General features: G+C 47.7%; 1 protein-coding gene across 6 annotated transcripts in view; it reads left to right on the forward strand.

Moving 5' to 3' along the window:
* DARS2 (aspartyl-tRNA synthetase 2, mitochondrial) overlaps nt 1-25,344 on the forward strand; it is a 204,192-nt gene that overhangs the window by 1,103 nt on the left and 177,745 nt on the right. For 5 of the 6 annotated variants that reach the window (XM_063939673.1, XM_063939677.1, XM_063939676.1 and 2 more), the window contains exons 2-4: nt 4,885-5,092; nt 13,170-13,269; nt 14,784-14,850. In XM_063939673.1, coding sequence (XP_063795743.1) covers nt 4,954-5,092; nt 13,170-13,269; nt 14,784-14,850 — 306 coding nt within the window. In that variant the 5' untranslated portion in view covers nt 4,885-4,953. Of the gene's footprint in view, nt 1-3,627; nt 3,701-4,884; nt 5,093-13,169; nt 13,270-14,783; nt 14,851-25,344 lie in introns of those variants that run through there. The other variant, XM_063939675.1, reaches the window with a different exon arrangement.

Genomic DNA, 25,344 nt, shown 5'->3' on the forward strand with positions numbered 1-25,344 from the left:
TAGAGTTGGGTTAGGGCAGTGATCTCCAACCCATAGCTCGCGAGCTACTGGTAGCTTGCCGTAGTATTTTCGGTAGCTCACAGAGCGCACGGGCTTGGGCGGTCACTGGCAGCCAATCAGAGCTTGTGGACCGGCAGTGGCGACACCTGATTGGCTACCGGACCGCGAGCTTTGATTGGCTCACTTACCGGCACCATATTTTAAATGCCCGCCGCCGTAGACTCTGTCACCCTCACCGCAGCCGCTCTCCGGAGTTCACAGGAGAGGCCCGCGCTGCGCTCTCCTCCCCTTCCGTCCCTCATACAGGAGGAGCAGCACTGGCGGCAGTAGAAGAAGCCAGCAAGGGTTAGCACTGTGTGGGGCACTGTATCGGACACTGCAGGGGAACATTTTATCTGGTGCTGCGGAGAGGCATTTTAAATGGCACTGCGGGGGGAATTGTATCTGGCACTGCTGGGGGGCATTATTTGTGTATCTGGCACTGCTGGGGGGCATTATTTGTGTATCTGGCACTGCTGGGGGCATTATTTGTGTATCTGGCACTGCTGAGGGGCATTATTTGTGTATCTGGCACTACCCAGGGGGGACACTACTTGTAGTTGTGAGGCCACACCCACTTTCGCAGGAACGCACGTGCAAATGGGGGGAGGGGGTAGCTCCTTCAGAGGTTTTATTTTCCGAAAGTAGCTCACACCCCAATTAAGGTTGGACACTACTGAGTTAGGGTATTAGGGCTAGGATTAAAGGTGAGGGTTGGGGTACTAGTGTTAATTGCGACTCCCTTGCCCCTGCAAATAACTGGAGCAGATGTGCCAGGAATGCGACAGGAGGTGTTGCTTAACTGTGTGCACAAAAGATAGGCAAAAGCACATTGCACACTACAGTAAGTGGCTGGAAAGGAAAGAAAATTAGTTTCCGAGTCGCATGTAGTTTGTAAAAAAACAAATCGGACAAGAGGCAGATAAAATCTTTTTACAATTTTAAAGTCCACATAATAAACCCTAATTGGCATTCCTATCTTGGAGCTTCAACTGCATGTTTATTTTTATTAACCTTTATTGATACAGTGTCAGTATATCCTATAGTGCTTTACCTAAAAGTCCCTCCTCATTTTGATAGATTGGTATTGCCGTGCGAGGAGAAAAAGGCAATAATATGTTTAGGCGGTTCAAAGTCTTCGGAAAAAAACCCTGAAAAAAAAACCCATGAACAGTGCTGATACTGCATACATAATTACTGATGTTGGGAAGTGACCAGCCCAAGAGGCTCACCCGGTTGCTCGCTGCAGTTTATCGCAGCGCAGCGATTGGGTCGGAACTGCATATGCGCCGGCGCCGCAGTGCACCGGCGCATGCCAGCCGTCGTTGCCTAGCGATTTCCTCTGAGGCAGAGGTGGTCGCTGGGTAGGATGGGGATGGATGGCGGCGTTAAGCCGCCGTTTAAGGGGGCGCGGTCCGGCCAACGCAGGTGTGGCCAGACCGTTGGGGGGGCGGGCCGCGACGGCTGCGTGACGTCACACGCAGCCGCTGCGACCAGGGGCAGCGAAGAGGTTCTCCCGGCCAGCCGCAGGAGCTGCGCTAGCCGGGAGTAACTCCTGAGATGCAAAAGCATCGCCGCTGTGCAATGCTTTTGCATTTCTGCGGTGGGGGAAGGGGCCGGCACTGATATGCGGGGCGGACTAGCCCTGTGCTGGGCGTCCCCCCGCAGGTCTGAGTGCCTGATCGTAGCTGTGCTAAATTTAGCACAGCTACGATCAACTCGGAATGATCCCCATAATTAGTTATCCCAGGTAATTGCAGTAGTAAATAGAGATGTTCAGCAGTGGAAGATTGAGTACGTACTGTGTGAAAGGAATGATTTTGAAGGATTAGTAACTTTTGTCATACCTAAATTATTTTGTAACCTTTAATAAAATTATACGTAGCAGTTGACTGGTTGCTATAGGCAACTTCTCCAATTTATCTATCTAAGGATGGGGAATTGAATTGTTTCGTGGGCACCCACTGAAACAATTCAATTGATATCCCTCCTTGGGCACGCATGCCGTTTGTGCTTGCCCATTAGTACCGGGTTTTGGCACATGAAGTTTTGGCACATTTCCCCTTGCTGCATGCTCGCCCAAACAGAGCAGCAATTGAATTGCTACATTGGCACCATCTAATGGCAGCCTGAGGCAGTGACGTGAGGCATGTGAGACAGAGCCTTTTCTGTCATACTAACGTTTGTGACATAGGCCCTCATTCCGAGTTGTTCGCTCGCAAGGCGATTTTAGCAGAGTTACACACGCTAAGCCGCCGCCTACTGGGAGTGAATCTTAGCTTCTTAAAATTGCGAACGATGTATTCGCAATATTGCGATTACAAACTACTTAGCAGTTTCAGAGTAGCTTCAGACTTACTCGGCATCTGCGATCAGTTCAGTGCTTGTCGTTCCTGGTTTGACGTCACAAACACACCCAGCATTCGCCCAGACACTCCTCCGTTTCTCCAGCCACTCCTGCGTTTTTTCCGGAAACGGTAGCGTTTTCATCCACACGCCCATAAAACGCCGTGTTTCCGCCCAGTAACACCCATTTCCTGTCAATCACATTACGTTCGCCGGAGCGAAGAAAAAGCCGTGAGTAAAAAAACTATCTTCATAGCAAAATTACTTGGCGCAGTCGCAGTGCGAACATTGCGCATGCGTACTAAGCAGAAAAACGCTGCGATGCGAAGAAAATTACAGAGCGAACGACTCGGAATGAGGGCCATAGTTTTTACTGTATAAAGTATATGACAGATACAAAGAATATATTTGAAATATCTTCTTTGCATTATTCTAATCATTTTTATAGCCAAAACTCTGGAGTAAAAAGTCTATGGCAGGTGAGGCAGTGCCTCACCTGCTTATCTTTTCTGCACGTCTCTGGTCAAAACCCAGCAAATTTCCAGGAGTTTATACTTCTGCACCTGTGTATAATGCCCAGATTTATTTATTTATTAGCAGTTTCTTATATAGCGCAGCATATTCCGTTGCGCTTTACAATTAGAACAACAGTTATAGAACAAAACTGGGCAAAGACAGACAGACATAGAGGTAGGAAGGTCCTGCTCGCAAGCTTACAATCTATAGGGAAATAGGCATTGATACACAAGGATAGATGCTACCTGTTACATAATGGTCCCCCAGATTGCTAGGTTCTTAATGGGTTGTATGATATGATCACCCAGCAATGTTGGAAGATAAAATGTGAGGTTATGTGGACTGTACAGAGAGGATGTAACTGGATAGGGAAGCATTGAAGGTTATGTGTGTAGGTCTGGAATTTGGTAGGCTTGTCTGAAGAGATGAGTTTTCAGGGAACGTTTAAAGGTTTGGAGACTAGAGGAGAGTCTTATTGTGTGTGGGAGGGCATTCCACAGAGTGGGTGAAGCCCAGGTAAAGTACTGTAATTTTGAGTTGGAACAGGTAATACATGTGGATGAGAGATGCACATTTTGTGCAGAGCGGAGAGGTCTGGTAGGGAGATATTTTGAGATGAGTGAGGAGATGTATGATGGTGCAGTTTGGTTAATAGCCTTGTATGTAAGTAAAAGTATTTTATATTTGACACGGTAGAATACCGGTAACCAATGGAGGGACTGACAGAGCGGATCAGCAGATGAAGAACGTCTGGTGAGGAAGATTAGCCTCGCAGCTGCATTTAAAATGGATTGATGTGGTGAGAGCCTATGTTTGGGAAGACCAGTAAGGAGACTATTACAATAATCAATGCAGGAGATGATGAGAGCATGGATTAGAGTTTTTGCAGTGTCTTGTGTAAGATAAGGGCGTATTTTCGATATGTTTTTAAGGTGCATGTAACATGATTTAGAGACAGATTGAATGTGTGGAACAAAGGACAGTTCAGAGTCAAGGGTGACACCTACGCAGCGAGCTTGTGGGGTAGGGTGGATAGTTGCATTGTCAACAGTTATGGAGATATCAGGTTGGTAACTACTCTTAGCTGGTGGGAAAATAATTAATTCTGTTTTGAAAATGTTGAATTTGAGGTGGCGAGATGACATCCAAGATGAAATGGCAGACAGGCATCCAGTGACACGGCCCAATACAGATGGTGACAGATCTGGGGAGGATAGGTAGATTTGAGTATCATCAGCGTACAAATGATACTGAAATCCGAAGGAGCTGATTAGTTTACCAAGAGAGGAGGTATAGATTGAGAAAAGCAGAGGACCCAAGATTGAGCCTTGCGGTACTCCAACTGATAGAGGTAGAGAAGAGGAGGTAACATCAGGGAAGTGAACACTGAAAGAGCGATTAGATAGGTAGGATGAGAACCAAGTAAGGGCTGTGTCCTGAATACATAGGGATTGTAGTGTTTGTATGAGAAGAGAGTGGTCAACAGTGTCAAAAGCAGCAGAGAGCTCTAGAAGAATAAGTAATGTGTAATGGCCTTTTGATCTAGCAGTGACTAGATCATTCACTACTTTGGTCAGTGCCGTCTCTGTGGAGTGTTGGGCATGAAAGCCTGACTGAAGTGGGTCCAATAAGTGTGTAAGGCGAGTGTAGGCAAGTCTCTCAAGTAGCTTGGAGGGACCGGGTAGCTGAGAAATGGGACGGTAGTTAGAGAGTGTGTTTGGGTCAGAGTTGTGTTTGTTTAGAATGGGAGTAGATGTACCCTTTGGCTCATGTATTGCATGTAAATTTGGCTCAGGTGCAAGCTAGTGCCTCCTGAGCCATTTAGCTCACCGCACGTCCCTGGCCTGACAGAAAAACAGTTGAATTCCCCCCTAAATGGTTTGATACATCTCCCTTTTAGACATTTCTTACACTGCCTAGTGTTTGGATAGTACGAGTTATATCAGATAGTTTTTATTTAACATGGACTCTCCTCATCTGTAGGCAATGCTATAAGGGTAGAAGACAGCATTACATATGTCTCATAGACAGGCAAGCCATTTGGATTAGAGTATGGCTCTTCGTGCTGGTCTGAAATGTTTCATGGGCTCTGGGCTCATATGGAGACGGCCAGGATTCAGAACATTGTGTGTGACATCCAGAAGAGATGCTGCAAATTCCGCCAGAAGTCATGAGGATCGCAAGACCCAAGGTAACTAGTCATTACTGTTCCTGCCCAAACCTTAACACTGGATAATTTATCACTTGTGTAGAAGGGAATTTCCCATTGTACCAACTATTTCAATTGCAAAATTTGTAATAACAGAAGAGTTTTTAACGATAGAGGGAAATTGCTGCATCTTAAAGTCTTACACTGCATGTTGTTTGAATATACTTTGGTTAAAAAAAAATGATGCCAGCTGTATTTATCGTTTTTCTCTAACGTCCTAGTGGATGCTGGGGACTCCGTCAGGACCATGGGGAATAGCGGGCTCCGCAGGAGACAGGGCACATCTAAAAAAGCTTTTAGGTCACATGGTGTGTACTGGCTCCTCCCCCTATGACCCTCCTCCAAGCCTCAGTTAGGTTTTTGTGCCCGTCCGAGAGGGTGCAATCTAGGTGGCTCTCTTAAAGAGCTGTTTAGAAAAGTTTTTTTTTAGGTTTCTAATCAGTGATTCCTGCTGGCGACAGGATCACTGCAACGAGGGACTTAGGGGAGAGACTTGCAACTCACCTGCGTGCAGGAGGATTGAAGTCTTAGGCTACTGGACACTGAGCTCCAGAGGGAGTCGGAACACAGGTCAGCCTGGGGTTCGTCCCGGAGCCGCGCCGCCGATCCCCCTTACAGACGCTGAAGAACGGCAGAACGGAGGTCCGGAAACAGGCGGCAGAAGACTCCTCAGTCTTCATGAAGGTAGCGCACAGCACTGCAGCTGTGCGCCATTGTTGCTACACGGCTCACTGATCTCGGTCACGGAGGGTGCAGGGCGCTGCTGGGGGCGCCCTGGGCAGCAATATAGATTACCTTAGAGGCAAATAAATACATCACATATAGCCATTAAGGCTATATGTATGTATTTAACCCAGGCCAGTTTTCCTAATAACCGGGAGAAAAGCCCGCCGTGAAAGGGGCGGAGCTTATTCTCCTCAGCACTCAGCGCCATTTTCCTGACCAGCTCCGCTGGTGAGGAAGGCTCCCACTCTCCCCTGCACTACAGAAACAGGGTTAAAGAGAAGGGGGGCATAAATTGGCGATATAATTATATATTAAGAGCCCATATATAGAAACAACACCTTCTAGGGTTGTTATATACATTATGGCGCTTTTGGTGTGTGCTGGCAAACTCTCCCTCTGTCTCCCCAAAGGGCTAGTGGGTCCTGTCCTCTATCAGAGCATTCCCTGTATGTGTGTGCTGTAGGTCGGTACGTGTGTGTCGACATGTATGAGGAAAATGTTGGTGAGGAGACGGAGAAAATTGCCTGTAATGGTGATGTCACTCTCTAGGGAGTCGACACCAGAATGGATGGCTTACTTATGGAATTACGTGATAATGTCAACACGCTGCAAGCCGGTTGACGACATGAGACAGCCGGCGGACAAATTAGTATCGGTCCAGGCGTCTCAGACACCGTCAGGGGCTTGTAAAAACGCCCATTTACCTCAGTCGGTCGACAGACACTGACACGGACACTGACCCCAGTGTCGACGGTGAAGAAACAAACGTATTTTTCCTTTAGGGCCACAAGTTACATGTTAAGGGCAATGAAGGAGGTGTTACGTATTTCTGATACCACAAGTACCACAAATAAGGGTATTTTGTAGGGTGGGAATAAACTACTTGTAGTTTTGCCTGAATCAGATAAATTAAATGAAGTGTGTGATGATACGTGGGGTTCCTCCGACAGAAAGTTATGGGCGGTATACCCTTTTTCCCGCCAGTAGTAAGGGCGAGTTGGAAAACACACCTTAGGGTGGACAAGGCGCTCACACGCTTATAAAAAACATGGCGTTACCGTTTCCAGATACGGCCGCCCTCAAGGAGCCAGCTGATAGGAAGCTGGAAAATATCATAACAGTATATACACACATACTGGTGTTATACTACGACCAGCAATCGCCTCAGCCTGGATGTGCAGCGCTGAGGGGGCTTGGTCGGATTTCCTGACTGAAAATTTTGATACCCTTGACAGGGACAGGATTTTATTGTCTATAGAGCATTTTAAGGATGCATTTCTATATATGTGTGATGCGCAGAGGCATATTTGCATTCTGGCATCAAGAGTAAATGTGATGTACATATCTGCCAGACGAAGACACGACAGTGGTCAGGTGAGGCAGATTCCAGACGGCATATGGAAGTATTGCCGTATAAAGGGGCGGTCCATTGGACCTGGTGGCCATGGCAACAGCTGAAAAATCCACCTTTTGTTACCCCGAGTCACATATTGGCAGAAAAGGACACAGTCTTTTCAGTCTCAGTCCTTTCGTCCCCATACGGGCAGGCGGGCGAAGGCCAGTCATATCTGCCCAGGGGGAGAGGAAAGGGAAGAAGACTGCAGCAAGCAGCTCATTCCCAGGAACAGAAGCTCCTCACGGCTTCTGCCAAGTCCGCAGCATAACGCTGGGGCCGTACAAGCGGACTCAGGTGCGGTAGGGGGTCATCTCAAGAGTTTCAGCAACACTCGCAAGGGAACTCCGGGATCCTACATGTAATATCCCAGGTGTACATTGGAAATTCGAGACGTCTCCCCCTCACACAATTCACAGGCTGTATTCCCAGCAGGTGATAATCAAAGTACCCTTCTTACAACAAGGAAGGGGGTAGTATTCCACACTATATTGTGGTACTGAAGCCAACCGGCTCGGTGAGATCTGAAATATTTGAACACTTACATACAAGCGTTCAAATCAAGATGGAGTCACTCGGAGCAGTGATAGCGAACCAGGAAGAAGGGGACGATATGATGTCACTGGATATCAGGGACGTTTACCTACAGGTCCAAATTTGCCCTTCTCACCAAGGGTACTTCAGGTTCCTGGTACAGAACTGTCACTATCAGTTCAGACGCTGCCGTTTGGATTGTCCACGGCGCCCCGGGTCTTTACCAAGGTAATGGCCGGAATGATGATTTTTCTTAAAAGAAACATGGACGCTTTCCTGATAAGGGCAAGGTCCAGAGAACAGTTGGAGGTCGGAGTAGCACTATCTTAAGTAGTTCTACGACAGCACGAGTGGATTCTAAATATTCCAAAATCGCAGCTTTTTCCGACGACACGTCTACTGTTCCTAGGGAAGATTCTGGACACAGTCCAGAAAAACGTGTTTCTCCCAGTGGAGAAAACCAGGGAGTTATCCGAGCTAATCGGGATCCTCCTAAAACCAGGAAAAGTGTCAGTGCATCATTGCACAAGAGTCCTGGTAAAAATGGTGGCTTATTACGAAGCAATTCCATTCGGCAGATTTCCCGCAAGAACTCTTCAGTGGGATCTGCTGGACAAATGGTCCGGATCGCATCCTCAGATGCATCAGCGGATAACCCTATATCCAAGGAAAAGGGTGTCTCTCCTGTGGTGATTACAGAGTGCTCATCTTCTAGAGGGCCGCAGATTCGGCATTCAGGATTGGATGCCGGTGACCACGGAGGCCAGCCTGAGAGGCTGGGGAACAGTCACACAGGGAAAAAATTTCCAGGGAAGTGTGATTAAGTCTGGAGAATTCTCTCCGCATAAATAAGCTTAGAGCAATTTTATAATGCTCTAAACTTAGCTAGACCTTTGCTTCAAGGTCAGCCGGTATTGATCCAGTGGGATAACATCACGGCAGTCGCCCACGTAAACAGAAGGGCGGCACAAGAAGCAGGAGGGCAGTGAAAACTGCAAGGATTTTTCGCTAGGCGGAAAATCATGTGATAGCACTGTCAGCAGTGTTCTTTCCGGGAGTGGACGACTGGGAAGCAGACTTCCTCAGCAGGCATGACCTCCACCCGGGAGAGTGGAAACTTCATAGGGAAGTTTTTCAACATGATTGTGGACCGTTGGCAAAGACCAAAGGTGGACATGATGGCGTCCCGCCCGAACAAAAAACGGGACAGGTATTCCGCCAGGTCATGAGACCTTCAGGCGATAGCTGTGGATGTTCTGGTAACACCGTGGGTGTACCAGTCTGTGTATGTGTTCCCTCCTCTGTTTCTCATAACCAGGGTATTGAGAATTATAAGACATAGAGGAGTATGAACTATACTAGTGGCTCCGGATTGGCCAAGAGGGACTTGGTACCCGGAACTTCAAGAAATGCTCACAGAGGACTAAGGGCCTGGGGAGCTAAGAAGGGACTTGATTCAGCAAGTACCATGTCTATTCCAAGACTTACCGCGGCTGCGTTTGACGGCATGGCGGTTGAATGCCGGATCCTGAGGGGAAAAGGCATTCCATAAGAGGTCATACCTACCCTGGTCAAAGCCAGGAAGGAGGTGACCGCACAACGTCATCACCACATGTGGTGAAAATATGTTGCGTGGGTGAGGCCAGGAAGGCTCCACGACGGAAATTCAACTAGGTCGATTTCTACACTTCCTGAAAACAGGAGTGTTTTGGACCTCAAATTGGGGTTCATTAACATTTAAATTTCGGCCCTGTAGATTTTCTTCCAGAAAGAATTGACTTCAGTTCCTGAAGTCCAGATTGTAAAGGATGTATTGCATATACAGCTTTTTTGTGCCCCTAGGGGCACCGTGAGATCTCAACATAGTGTTGGGATTTCTTAAAATCATATTGGTTTGAACCGCTCAAATCTGTGGATTTGAAATATCTCACATGGAAAGTGACCATACTGTTGACAAATATCTCACATGGGAAGTGACCATGTTGTTAGCCCTGGCCTCGGCCAGGCGATTGTCAGAATGGGCGGCTTTGTCTTACAAAAGCCCATATTAAAATTTTCCATTTGAACAGGACAGAACTGGGACTCGTCTCCAGTTTCTTCATAAAGGGGTGTCAGCGTTTTCACCTGAAACAACCTCTTGTGGTGCCTGCGGCTACTAGGGACTTGGAGGACTCCAAGTTACTAGACGTGGTCAGGGCCCTAAAAATATATATATATATATAGTTAGGACGGCTGGAGTCAGAAAGTCTGACTTGCTGTTTATACTGTATACACCCAACAAGCTGGGTGCTCATGCTTCTAAGCAGTCTATTGCACGCTGGATTTGTAGTACAATTCAGCTTGCACATTCTGTGGCAGGCCTGCCACAGACGAAATATGTAGATGCCCATTCCACAAGGAAGGTGGGCTCATCCTGGGCGGCTGCCCGAGGAGTCTCGGCATTACAACTTTGCCGAGCAGCTACGTGGTCAGGGGAGAACACGTTTGTAAAATTTTACAAATTTTGATACTCTGGCTAAGGAGGACCTGGAGTTCTCTCATTCGGTGCTGCAGAGTCATCCGCACTCTCCCGCCCGTTTGGGAGCTTTGGTATAATCCCCATGGTCCTGACGGAGTCCCCAGCATCCACTAGGACGTTAGAGAAAATAAGAATTTACTTACCGATAATTCTATTTCTCGTAGTCCGTAGTGGATGCTGGGCGCCCATCCCAAGTGCGGATTGTCTGCAATGCTTGTACATAGTTATTGTTACAAAAATCGGGTTATTACTATTGTTGTGAGCCATCTTTTCGGAGGCTACTTCGTTTTGTTATCATACTGTTAACTGGGTTCAGATCACAAGTTGTACGGTGTGATTGGTGTGGCTGGTATGAGTCTTACCCGGGATTCAAGATCCTTCCTTATTGTGTACGCTCGTCCGGGCACAGTACCTAACTGAGGCTTGGAGGAGGGTCATAGGGGGAGGAGCCAGTACACACCATGTGACCTAAAAGCTTTTTTAGATGTGCCCTGTCTCCTGCGGAGCCCGCTATTCCCCATGGTCCTGACGGAGTCCCCAGCATCCACTACGGACTACGAGAAATAGAATTATCGGTAAGTAAATTCTTATTTTTTTCCAAATGAATTTGTTTACCGACCTTAAATAACATCTGTACCGCTGTTACCCTGGGGTGCAGGGACTTGTAGACTGCGCTTCCATTACCTAGCCTGGTACACACTCTCCAGCTATCATGCCAATCAGGCCAATAATTGTTTAGTGTGTAAGCAGGAGCATTAGCAGATAATGGGGCAGATGTATTAAGCCGGAAAAGGCATAAAGAAGTAATAAAGCGGTGATATGTACAAGGTGATCAGCCAATCAGCTGTGTTATCACCTTGCACTTATCACTGTTTTATCACTTCTTTATGTATTCTCCAGGCTTAATGTCCTCAACGCTTCTGCAGTGGTCGGATTGGGAAGTATGGATCGGAAGTGCTGCACACGCTATCTCGTTTCCGATTCTCCCAATCCTGTTGAAGAGATCTGAAGAAAGTAACATTGAGCCAGACATTACTTAGTGTGTATGGGCGTGCATCAAACCAGTAATAGCTCTGGCAGCTCAGAGCTTTTAATGGATCAGCCAAACGTATCTGCTAGTGCAGGGGTGGCCAGACTTTTGGAGTCGGCGATCTACTTTGAAAGCTGAAAAGCTTTTGTGATCTACCTAGGCGGGATAATAGCGACCCCCCCCCCCCCCCCAGAAGGGGCGTGGCATAACAAAAAGTTGGCGTGGTATAACAAACGAAGTGGGCGTGGTATAACAAAAAAAGGGACGTAGCCTTGCTGCACAGAGTGTAATGACTGTCTCGCACGGAGTAACACATTGGCCCCCACAGGTAAAAACCTCAAACACATATGCCCCCACAGTACTAGATACACATATGCCCCCACAGTGCCATGTGCCCACAGTGCCAGATATGACCCCACAGTACCAGATATGACCCCACAGTGCCAGATACAGATATGCCCCCACAGTGCCAGATATGCCCCCACAGTGCCAGATATGCCCCCACAGTGCCAGATACAGATATACCCCCAAAGTGCCAGATACAGATATGCCCCCACAGTGTCATGTGCCCACAGTGCCAGATACAGATATGCCCCCACAGTGCCAGATACAGATATGCCCCCACAGTGCCAGATATGCCCCCACCGTGCCAGATACAGATATGCCCCCAGAGTGCCATGTGCCCACAGTGCCAGATATGACCCCACCGTGCCAGATACAGATATGCCCCCACAGTGCCATGTGCCCACAGTGCCAGATATGACCCCACCGTGCCAGATACAGATATGCCCCCACAGTGCCATGTGCCCACAGTGCCATGTGCCCACAGTGCCATGTGCCCACAGTGCCATGTGCCCACAGTGCCATGTGCCCACAGTGCCATGTGCCCACAGTGCCATGTGCCCACAGTGCCATGTGCCCACAGTGCCATGTGCCCACAGTGCTAGATTTGCCCCCACAGTGCTAGATTTGCCCCCACAGTGCCAGATTTGCCCCCACAGTGCCAGATTTGCCCCCACAGTGCCAGATTTGCCCCCACAGTGCCAGATTTGGCCCCACAGTGCCAGATTTGGCCCCACAGTGCCAGATTTGGCCCCCACAGTGCCAGATTTGGCCCCCACAGTGCCAGATTGGCCCCCACAGTGCCAGATTTGCCCCCACAGTGCCAGATTTGCCCCCACAGTGCCAGATTTGCCCCCACAGTGCCAGATTTGCCCCCACAGTGCCAGATTTGCCCCCACAGTGCCAGATTTGCCCCCACAGTGCCAGATTTGCCCCCACAGTGCCAGATTTGCCCCCACAGTGCCAGATTTGCCCCCACAGTGCCAGATATGCCCCCACAGTGCCATGTCCCCACAGTGCCACATATGCCCCCACAGTCCAGGTACAGATATGACCCCACAGTGCCATGTGCCCACAGTGCCAGATATGCCCCTACAGTGCTGCTCACCGCTGTGTGTGGAGAGCGCAGCGCGACGCTCCTCTCGAGCCTGCCGCCCTGCCTCTCAGTCTGGTCTCCGGCGGTGACGGCGCAGTGTATAGCTCAAATCAGGCGCCGGTCCGCGAGCACTCATTGGCTAACGAACCGGCGCCTGATTTGAGCTGTACACTGCGCTGTCACTGCAGGAGACCAGACTGAGGGGCAAGGCGGCAGGCAGGAGAAGCGCGCGCTGCGCTCTCCTCACCTCGGGTAGATGGGCGGCGGATCGCGATCGACTGGTCGCATGTCCGCGATCGACTGTTTGGCCACCCCTGTGCTAGTGTGTACCCAGCATTACAGTTGTTAGTCATTTCATTTATCATTATAAAATGACAATCAATGTACTAATGTTGCAAAAATGTTTCTGTTCTCATGTAGATTTGAGTAGTTTTGCCATCCGGTCACACACGTGTGGGGAGTTGTGTCTGGCTCATGTGGGGCAGGAAGTGACGTTGTGCGGTTGGCTCCAGTATCGGAGGTGAGTGCTGAGCCAGTGTCTGCAGATTATTTGAGTTGGTGTGTTTCAGTTTACTTAATGATAACTCGGCATTAGAGAGAGCAGCCTACAACACAGTACACCTGCATATTACAAGCCGGGCTCATGTGACATTGAGAAATGGCAAAGGGCTATCCATGAATAATCTTACATGACTTCTTCACCTATATAGACAGACCTGGATTACGCTAGGCGTAAAAAGTCCAGGTTTAACATTTCCCATTTTATATAAATTCTTACTGGGGTAAAATCCAGGCTTGTAGCAATCTATTTCTGGTTAAGTTTATAATAATGATACGTTGACGCACTTTCTTGGGTAAATCCTTACTAACCAATATCACAAACGGTTTATTTTGAGCGCTGACCGTCAGTTTATAGGTTGTCTGTCTCGCTCCGTTATTGCGGTAAATCATTTTGCAGAGGTTACAACAAAGAAAATAGAGCTTGTAGATGCTGGTTGCCAGATGGATACAGGATGGCTCAATACTGCATGCAATAATGGTAATCAGGAGGAAATACAGGTGTGGATCAAAGGCCCTTGCTAAGTAAGGCATTTGTAGTTTTGAAGGATTATAGTAGATAATGGAGTTCCACAGTATTTCAAAGTGTACTCCAATGCAGACAACAGGCTAACGCGTTTCACTGAATTTATCAGTTTTTTCTGTTGCACATCTTTGTACGTCAGGGTTTTAACATAGCAACAACTGAAGACAGGTGCAGTAAAGGCCTGGCGAAGCATAACAAAGGAGGAAACCCAGCGTTTGGTGATGTCCATGGGTTATAGACTTCAGGCAGTGATTACCTGAAAAGGATTCTCGACATAGTATTCAAACTGAAAACAGGACTGTGTATAAAAATGGCTGCAATTCCTAAACGTTTCATGCAATACTTGTGTGCAATCCTGTGAAGCTGACAGTCTGAACGTCAATTGTTTCATTTAAAATCCATTGTGATGGCGTACAGAGACAAAATTTAGGAAAATTGTGTCAGTGTCCAAATATATATAGACCTAATTATTATTTATTTATGTCCTGAACCTGCAGAGATTTTGCATTACGATTCCCATTCTTTGCATAAATCTGGCCACGTGCAAAGCATTGTGGCCACAAAGTGTTCAATTGTTTTATAATTTGGCTTGTTGGCAAGATTGGCCTTAGTGAGTGGTTTTGTCTGACCTAACCGGCCCCAATGAGGCAAGATCTCATCCAGTTTGGCCGCATACCTGTCATTCTGTTGCTCTTGTCAAGTCTTGGATTTGGCCCTCATGTTACCAGCATGTCTTGGCCTTTGGGTAAAGAGACCTTTACACCTCCTATATGGTAACTTGCTGTAGAATTTAACTTGTTATAGAATTCCAGTGTGCAGCCATTTGAACATGTTAGATGAGTTCAGCAGGACATGTCCATCTGTGTGAGTGAGCTTAAATATTGTATTAGACTGTATCATTTAAGTGCAAATTATGTTTTGCTAATCACGGTTTCCCATCTTTTATACAGACATGATAAGTTTCTAGTGCTGCGAGATTTTCATGGGCTGACCCAGATTATCCTGCCTCCAGATGAGGTATGTTGTGACTGTTCATCTTTAGACAGGTCTGGTGGGGATTTAAACATGAAATTTAATTAATCCATAGAGACTAAATAAATTTAATTGAAACATCTGTAACTTTAAAAGACAGTATGCATGAAATTTCATTTAGCGATTAGTTTAACTGTGGGGTATTAGTTTGGCTATATACTGTACAGTACTGTGCAAAATATGCTGCAAAGTAAGAATGCTTTTTTGAAGGCAAAATGTGGTCAGACCAAATATTTTTGATTTAGATTTCTCTTCTGTTCATTCACTTTGCATTTTGTTAATTGATAAAAATAAACTATTAACACTTCTGTTTTTGAAAGCATTCTTACAGTGCAACATTTTTTACACATCTGCCTAAAATTTTTGCACAGTAATATACTTGCCGACATGGGCAACCATGAGTTGAAATTCTCATTGCTGTTAACAGTCGAGTGCTCTGGCCAGGGCCATAACTACGTGTGTGCCAAGTGGGCTTGGCACACAGCGCAGTTGCCCTGAGGGCGCACGGCCAGCGGCATGTAATGAGTCAAATTGACTCATTACATGCCGCCTCTGCTGTGTGCGCCGTGCGCCGCGCTGGAGGGAGAAGAGACCAGCTCCGGGCAGCGGACAAGGAGGAGGAGGGAGGGGGAGCAGGGAGCCGCAGCAGCGCTATTTCATTGGTAGTAAGCGCCGCTGCAGCATGCCCCTCTCCTTCTGTATTGGCTGCCCGGCGCTGCTATGGATGCTGGGATGCGGTTCCTTCATCCCAGCATCCACAGCAGCGCCAGGCAGCCAATACGGAAGAAGAGGGGGATGCTGCAGCGGCGCTTACTACCAATGAAATAGCGCTGCTGCGGCTCCCTGCTCCCCCTCCCTCCTCCTCCTCCTCACCTCACTGCCTGCACCGAGAGGGAGATGCCAGCACGAGGAGCCTGTCAGCGGTGATAAGGTAAGTATATCCTCTCTCTCTCTCTCTCTCTCTCTCTCTCTCTCTCTCTCTCTCTCTCTCTCTCTCTCTCTCTCTCGGACACCGTCTGCCGCAATGTGTAAAAAGGGGGCCTGGCTGCCGCAATGTGTAAAAAGGGGGCCTGGCTACCGCAATGAGTAAAAAGGGGGACTGGCTGCCGCAATGAGTAAAAAGGGGGACTGGCTGCCATAATGTGTAAAAAGGGGGAATGGCTGCCGCAATGTGTAAGAAGGGGGAATGGCTGCCGCAATGTGTAAAAAGGGGGAATGGCTGCCGCAATGTGTAAAAAGGGGGAATGGCTGCCGCAATGTGTAAAAAGGGGGAATGGCTGCCGCAATGGGGGACTGGCTGCCGCAATGTGTAAAAAGGGGGCCTGGCTGCCGCAATGTGTAAAAAGGGGGCCTGGCTGCCGCAGTGTGTAAAAAGGGGTCCTGGTTGCCGCAATGTGTAAAAAGGAGGACCGGCTGCCGCAATGTGTAAAAAGGGGTCCTGGCTGCCGCAATATGTAAAAAGGGGTCCTGGCTGCCGCAATGTGTAAAAAGGGGTCCTGGTTGCCGCAATGTGTAAAAAGGAGGACCGGCTGCCGCAATGTGTAAAAAGGGGGCCTGGCTGCCGCAATGTGTAAAAAGGGGTCCTGGTTGCCGCAATGTGTAAAAAGGAGGACCGGCTGCCGCAATGTGTAAAAAGGGGTCCTGGCTGCCGCAATGTGTAAAAAGGGGTCCTGGCTACCGCAATGTGTAAAAAGGGGGACTGGCTGCCATAATGTGTAAAAAGGGGGAATGGCTGCCGCAATGTGTAAAAAGGGACTGGCTGCCGCAATGTGTAAAGAGGGGGCCTGGCTGCCGCAATGTGTAAAGAGGGGACCTGGCTGCCGCAATGTGTAAAAAGGGGGACTGGCTGCCGCAATGTGTAAAAAGGGGGACTGGCTGCCGCAATGTGTAAAAAGGGACTGGCTGCCATAATGTGTAAAAAGGGGGAATGGCTGCCGCAATGTGTAAAAAGGGACTGGCTGCCGCAATGTGTAAAGAGGGGGACTGGCTGCCGCAATGTGTAAAAACGGGGACTGGCTGCCGCAATGTGTAAGAAGGGGGCCTGGCTGCCGCAATTATTTATTTTATTTATTAACAGTTTCTTATATAGCGCAGCAAATTCCGTTGCGCTTTACAATTTGAAATAACAATTACAAACTGGGTGATAACAGTCATAGAGGTAGGAAGGCCCTGCTCGCAAGCTTACAATCTATAGGCATATGTACATAAGGAAAGGTGCTATCTATTGCATAGAATGAGAAGACATGTGAGGATATGTGTGGACTGTACAGAGTGGATGTAATTTGATAGCAAGGTTTATGAAAGTTATGTGGGCGGTCCAGGAATTTGATACGCTTGCCTAAAGAGGTGAGTTTTGAGGGAACGCTTGAAGGTTTGGAGACTAGAGGAGAGTCTTATTGTGTGTGGTAGGGCATTCCACAGAGTGGGTGCAGCCCGATGAAAGTCCTGCAGTCGTGAGTGGGAGCGAGTAATGAGTGTGGATGAGAGACGCAGGTCTTGTGAAGAGCGCAGAGGTCGGGTTGGGAGATATTTTGTGATAAGCGAAGTGATGTACGTTGGTGTAGTTTGGTTAATGGCCTTGTGTGTGAGTAAAAGTATTTTATATTGAATGCGGTAGAATACAGGTAACCAATGGAGGGACTGACAGAGTGGATCTGCAGACGATGAACGTCTAGCGAGGAAGATAAGCCTCGCCGCTGCATTCAGAATGGATTGTAGTGGTGAGAGTCTCGTTTTGGGAAGACCAGTTAGGAGACTATTGCAATAATCAATGCGGGAGATAATGAGAGCGTGGATTAGAGTTTTAGCAGTGTCTTGTGTAAGATATGGTCGTATTTTGGATATGTTTTTTAGATGCATGTAACATGATCTTGAGACAGATTGAATGTGGGGAACAAAGGACAGATCAGAGTCAAGGATGACACCTTAGCAGCGAGCTTGTGGGGTAGGGTAGATAGTCGAGTTTTCAACAGTGATAGAGATATCAGGTTGGTACCTACTATTGGCCGGTGGAAATATAATTAACTCTGTCTTTGAAATATTAAGTTTGAGGTGGCGAGATGTCATCCAGGATGAGATAGCAGAAAGGCATTCAGTGACACGGTCCAGTACAGATAGGGACAAGTCAGGGGAGGATAGGTAGATTTGAGTATCATCTGCGTACAGATGATACTGAAAACCAAAAGAGCTGATTAGTTTACCAAGAGATGAGGTATAGATAGAGAAAAGCAGAGGACCCAAGACTGAACCTTGCGGTACTCCAACTGAAAGAGGTAGCGAAGAGGAGGTAGATTCAGAGAAGCGAACACTGAAGGAGCGATTAGATAGGTACGAGAGGAACCAAGAAAGGGCTGTGTCTTTAAGACCTAGGGATTGTAGTGTCTGTATGAGAAGAGAGTGGTCTACAGTGTCAAATGCAGCAGATAGATCTAGAAGAATAAGTAGTGAGTAGTGGCCTTTAGACTTCGTAGTGACCAAATCATTAACCACTTTAGTCAGTGCCGTCTCTGTGGAATGTTGGGAACGGAAGCCTGACTGAAGTGGGTCCAACAGAGTGTATGAGTTAAGAAAGTGTGTGAGTCGAGTGTAGGCAAGTCTCTCAAGTAGCTTAGAGAGACAAGGGAGCTGAGAGATAGGGCGGTAGTTTGAGAGAGCATTAGGGTCAGAATTTTGTTTTTTTAAAATGGGAGTAATAACTGCATGCTTGAAGAGTGAAGGAAAAATACCAGTAGAGAGAGAGAGATTACAGATGTTAGTTAAGGTAGGGATGAGCACCAGAGACAGAGCTTTACTTATTTGTGAGGGTAAAGGATCAAGAGGAGAGGTAGTAGAGAAGCAGGATGAGAAGAGTGATGATACTTCATCTTCATTTGTGGGATCAAATGAAGAAAGAGTGCCAGAGGGTTCAGGTAAAGAACGGAGCAGGTCACTGGCTGCCGAAGAGCATACCATTTCATCTCGGATCTTATCAATCTTCTCCTTGAAGTAGGAAGCAAGATCCTGTGCCTTGATAGTGGCTGGTGGGGTAGGTGCGGGAGGATTCAGAAGTGATTTAAATGTATTAAAGAGTCGTTTGGGGTTAGAGGCTTGAGCAGAGATAAGAGTTTGGAAATATGTTTGTTTGGCAATGTCCAGGGCATTTTTATAAGAATGGTAGACTGTCTTATATGTGAGGAAGTCACTTGAAATACGAGATTTACGCCACTGACGTTCAAGTTTTCGTGTGAGTTTTTGTAGTTGTCTTGTTAATTTGGAGTGCCATGGTTGACATCTAGGCCTACGTGGAGTGTGATGGGTAGCTGGAGCCACTTCATCAAGGGCTAGTTCTAGAGTCTTATTAAGGTGTGATACAGCCATCTCAGGAGAGGTGAATGCAGAAATAGGTGAAAGCAGTTGTTGGAGTGAAGTGGAAAGTTCTTGAAGATTAATTGTGTTAATATTTCTGCGAGTTTGAGGAAGATTGGAGAACTTCCGCAACACAGGGTTTGAATTAACAGAGGAAAGCATGCAGGTGATAAGGTTGTGATCTGATAGGGGGAAAGGAGTGTTAGTGAGTTCAGAGATGGAGCATAGTCTGGTGAATACTAGATCAAGGCAGTGGCCCGCCTGATGAGTAGAGGAGTCAGTCCATTGGGAGAGGCCAAGAGAGGAGGTTAGAGAGAGTAGTTTGGAGGCATGCGCAGCAGATTTTGGACAATCAATAGCAATATTGAAATCACCCATGATAATGGTGGAGATGTCAGAGGATAGAAAGTGAGGGAGCCAGGCAGAAAAATCTTCCAAAAATTGTTTTGGATGCCCAGGTGGGCGGTAGATAGCTGCAACACGCAGAGAGAAAGGAGAGTAAACCCTAATGGAATGTACTTCAAATGATGTAAATGTGAGTGATGGAACCTGTGGTAGAACAGTATATGCAAAAGATTGTGAAAGTAAAAGTCCAACTCCTCCTCCTTTATGGTTATCGGGTCTGGAGGTGTGTGTAAAGTGGAGACCACCATGTGCCAGTGCTGCAGGGGAGGCTGTGTCAGATTGTGTGAGCCAGGTTTCTGTTATAGCCAGCAGATTGATGTTGTTAGATATGAAGAGGTCATGGATAGATGTTAATTTGTTACAAACAGAGCGTGCAATGTGTAAAAAGGGGGACTGGCTGCCGCAATGTGTAAAAAGGGGGCCTGGCTGTCGCAATGTGTAAAAAGGGGGCCTGGCTGCCGCAATGTGTAAAAAGGGGGCCTGGCTGCCGCAATGTGTAAAAAGGGGGACTGTCTGCTGTAATGTGTAAAAAGGGGGACGCTGTCTGCTGTAATGTATAAAAGGGGCTCTACCTGGTGTAGTGGCGCTACTGTGCAGCGTAATTTGAATAATGTAGACTACTGTGCACCGTAGTATGAATTGCTATTATTTTGTGGCCACGCCCCTTCCCCGTGAAGCCACGCCCCTATACATTTTTCGCGCGCCTACGGCGCGCACTGCCCCTCTCTTACATCGGGGGGACGCCACTGTCGTTTCTTGCACATATCGCTAAAATGCCTAGTTACGGCACTGGCTCTGGCTGTCCTCTGTTATGTTTATTATGGGGGTATATAGGAATGTTTGTCCTGTGTTATATGCATTATGGGGGTATATAGGAATGGCTGTCCTCTGTTATGTGTATCATGGATGTATATGGGAATGGTTGTCCTCTGTTATGTGAAGTATGGGGTATATAGGAATGACTGTCCTCTGGTATGTGCATTATGGACGTATATAGGAATGGCTGTCCTGTGTTATGTGTATTATGGGGGTATATAGGAATGGCTGTCCTGTGTTATGTGCATTATGGACGTATATGGGAATGGTTGTCCTCTGTTATGTGAAGTATGGGGTATATAGGAATGACTGTCCTCTGGTATGTGCATTATGGACGTATATAGGAATGGCTGTCCTGTGTTATGTGCATTATGGGGGTATATAGGAATGGCTGTCCTTTGTTATGTGCATTATTGGGGTATATAGGAATGACTGTCCTCTGTTATGTGCATTATGGGGGTATATAGGAATGGCTGTCCTTTGTTATGTGCATTATGGGGTAATAGTGTTTCTCTATCGTCCTAAGTGGATGCTGGGGTTCCTGAAAGGACCATGGGGAATAGCGGCTCCGCAGGAGACAGGGCACAAAAAAGTAAAGCTTTTACCAGATCAGGTGGTGTGCACTGGCTCCTCCCCCTATGACCCTCCTCCAGACTCCAGTTAGATTTTGTGCCCGAACGAGAAGGGTGCAATCTAGGTGGCTCTCCTAAAGAGCTGCTTAGAGAAAGTTTAGCTTAGGTTTTTTACTTTACAGTGAGTCCTGCTGGCAACAGGATCACTGCAACGAGGGACTTAGGGGAGAAGTAGTGAACTCACCTGCGTGCAGAGTGGATTTGCTGCTTGGCTACTGGACACTAGCTCCAGAGGGACGATCACAGGTACAGCCTGGATGGTCACCGGAGCCGCGCCGCCGGCCCCCTTGCAGACGCTGAAGAGAGAAGAGGTCCAAAATCGGCGGCTGAAGACTCCTGAGTCTTCATAAAGGTAGCGCACAGCACTGCAGCTGTGCGCCATTTTCCTCTCAGCACACTTCACACAACAGTCACTGAGGGTGCAGAGCGCTGGGGGGGGCGCTCTGAGAGGCAAATAAAAACCTTATTAGAGGCAAAAAAATACCTCACATATAGCCCACAGAGGCTATATGGAGATATTTAACCCCTGCCTAACTTCAAAAATAGCGGGAGACGAGCCCGCCGTAAAAGGGGCGGGGCCTATCTCCTCAGCACACAGCGCCATTTTCTCTCACAGAAAAGCTGGAGAGAAGGCTCCCAGGCTCTCCCCTGCACTGCACTACAGAAACAGGGTTAAAACAGAGAGGGGGGGCACTGATTTTGGCGATATTGTATATATATAAAAGATGCTATAAGGGAGAAACACTTATATAAGGTTGTCCCTATATAATTATAGCGTTTTTGGTGTGTGCTGGCAGACTCTCCCTCTGTCTCCCCAAAGGGCTAGTGGGTCCTGTCCTCTGTCAGAGCATTCCCGGTGTGTGTGCTGTGTGTCGGTACGTGTGTGTCGACATGTATGAGGACGATGTTGGTGAGGAGGCGGAGAAATTGCCTGTAATGGTGATGTCACTCTCTAGGGAGTCGACACCGGAATGGATGGCTTATTTAGAGAATTACGTGAGAATGTCAACACGCTGCAAGGTCGGTTGACGACATGAGACGGCCGACAATCTATTAGGACCGGTCCAGGCGTCTCAGAAACACCGTCAGGGGTTTTTAAAAACGCCCATTTACCTCAGTCGGTCGACACAGACACAGACACGGACACTGAATACAGTGTCGACGGTGAATAAACAAACGTATTTCTCATTAGGGCCACACGTTAAGGGCAATGAAGGAGGTGTTACGTGTTTCTGATACTACAAGTACCACAAGAAAGGGTATTATGTGGGAGTGAAAAAACTACCTGTAGTTTTTCCTGAATCAGATAAAATAAAATGAAGTGTGTGATGATGCGTAGGGTTACCCCGATAGCAAATATTGGCGTTATACCCTTTCCCGCCAGAAATTAGGGTACGTTGGGAAACACCCCTTAGGGTGATAAGGCGCTCACACGCTTATCAAGTGGCGTTACCGTCTCCAGATACGGCCGCCCTCAAGGAGCCAGCTGATAGGAAGCTGGAAAAATATCCTAAAAAGTATATACACACATACGGTGGTTATACTGCGACCAGCGATCGCCATCAGCCTGGAGATGCAGTGCTGGGTTGGCTTGGTCGGATTCCCTGACTGAAAATATTTTATTCATGTAGAGCATTTAATAGGATGCATTCTATATATATGTATGTGAGATGCACAGAGGGATATTTGCTCTCTGGCATCAAGATAAGTGCGTTGTCCATATCTCCCAGAAGATGTCAGGGACACGACAGTGGTCAGGTGATACAGATCCCATACGGCAGATGGAAGTATTGCTGTATAAAGGGAAGGAGTTATTTGGGGGTCGGTCCATCGGACCTGGGGACCACAGCAACAGCTGGGAAATCCAACCTTTTTTACCCCAAGTTACATCTCAGCTAAAAAAGACACCGTCTTTTCAGCCTCAATCTTTCCTTTCCCATGAGGGCATGCAGGCAAAAGGCCAGTCATATCTGCCCAGACATAGAGGTAAGGGAAGTAGACTGCAGCAGGCAGCCCTTTCCCAGGAAAAGAAGCCCTCCACCGCGTCTGCCAAGTCCTCAGCATGACGCTGGGGCCGTGCAAGCGGACTCAAGGTGGGGGGGTAGTCTCAAGAGTCTCAGGGCGCAGTGGGATCACTCGCAAGTTGACCCCTAGATCGTACGAGTATTATCCCAGGGGTAAAGATTGGAGAGTCGAGACATCTTCTCCTCGCAGGTTCCTGAAGTCTGCTTTACCAACGGCTCCCTCCGACAGGGAGGCAGCATTGGAAACAATTCACAAGCTGTATATCCAGCAGGTGATAATCAAAGTACCCCTCCTACGACAAGGAAAAGGGTATTATTTTTCCACACTATATTGTGGTACTGAAGCCAGACGGCTTGGTGACACATAGTCTAAATCTAAAATGTTTTGAACACTTACATAAAAGGTTCAAATCGAGATAAAGTCACTCAGAGCAGTGATAGCGAACCGGAAAAAAGGGGACTATATGGTGTCCCTGGACATCAAGGATTACCTCCATGTCCAAATTTTGTCCTTCTCATCAAGGGTACCTCTGGTTCGTGGTACAGAACTGTCAATATCAGTTTCAGACGATGCCGTTTGAATTATCCACGGCACCCCGGGCCTTTTTACCAAGGTAATGGCCGAAAAGATGTTTCTTCAAAGAAAAAAGGCATCTAAATTATCCCTTACTTGCACGACCTAAAAAGGGCAAGTTCCAGAGAACAGTTGGAGGTCGGAAGAGCACTATCTAAAGTAGTTCTTCGACGGCACGACTGGATTCTAAATATTCCAAGAATCGCAGCTGTTTTCCGACGATACGTCTGCTGTTCCTAGGGATGATTCTGGACACGGTTCAGAAAAAGGTTTTTCTTCCCGAGGAAAAAGCCAAGGAGTTATCCGACCTGTCAGGAACCTCCTAAAACCAGGAAAGGTGTCTGTACACAAGAGTCCTGGGAAAAATGGTGGCTTTTTACGAAGCAATTCCATTCGGCAGATTCCATGCAAGAATTTTCCAAAGGGATCTGTTGGACAAATGGTCAGGGTCGCATCCTCAGATGCACCTGCGAATAACCCTGTCGCCAAGGACAAGGGTATATCTTCTGTGGTGGTTGCAAAAGGCTCATCTATTGGAGGGCCGCAGATTCGGCATACAGGATTTGATCCTGGTGACCACGGACGCCAGCCTGAGAGGTTGGGGAGCAGTCACACAAGGAAGAAACTTCCAGGGGGTATGGACGAACCTGGAAAAGTCTCTTCACATAAACATTCTGGTACTAAGAGCAATCTAAAATGCTCTAAGCCAGGCGGAACCACTCCTGCAAGGAAAACCGGTGTTGATTCAGTCGGACAACATCACGGCGGTCGCCCATGTAAACAGACAGGGCGGCACAAGAAGCAGGAGTGCAATGGCAGAAGCTGCCAACATTCTTCGCTGGGCGGAGAATCACGTAATAGCACTGTCAGCAGTGTTCTTCCCGGGCGTGGACAACTGGGAAGCAGACTTCCTCAGCAGACACGATATTCACCCGGGAGAGGGGGGTCTTCATCCAGAAGTCTTCCACATGCTAATAAACTGTTGGGAAAGACCAATGGTAGACATGATGGCGTCTCGCCTCAAGGACAAGTATTGCGCCAGGTCAAGAGATCCACAGGCAATAGCTGTGGACGCACTGGTAACACCTTGGGTGTACAAATCAGTATATGTGTTTCCTCCTCTGCCTCTCATACCAAAGGTATTGAAGATTATACGGTGAGGAGGAGTAAGAACAATACTAGTGGCTCCGGATTAGCCAAGAAGGACTTGGTACCCGGAACTTCAAGAGTTGGTCACGGACGACCCGTGCCCTCTACTTCTGAGAAGGGACCTGCTACAACAGGGTCCCTGTCTCTTTCAAGACTTACCGCGGCTGCGTTTGACGGCATGGCGGTTGAACGCCAGATCCTAAAAGGGAAAGGCATTCCAGAAGAAGTCATTCCTACCTTGATTAAGGCAAGGAAGGAAGTCACCGCGAAACATTATCACCGCATTTGGCGAAAATATGTCGCGTGGTGCGAGGATCGGAGTGTTCCGACGGAGGAATTTCAACTGGGTCGTTTCCTACATTTCCTACAATCAGGATTGTCTATGGGTCTCAAATTGAGATCTATTAAGGTTCAAATTTCGGCCCTGTCAATATTCTTCCAAAAAGAATTGGCCTCAGTTCCTGAGGTACAGACTTTTGTTAAAGGAGTACTGCATATACAGCCTCCTGTGGTGCCTCCGGTGGCACCGTGGGAT

Source organism: Pseudophryne corroboree, chromosome 9, assembly GCF_028390025.1.
Source record: "Pseudophryne corroboree isolate aPseCor3 chromosome 9, aPseCor3.hap2, whole genome shotgun sequence".
NCBI lineage: Eukaryota > Metazoa > Chordata > Amphibia > Anura > Myobatrachidae > Pseudophryne > Pseudophryne corroboree.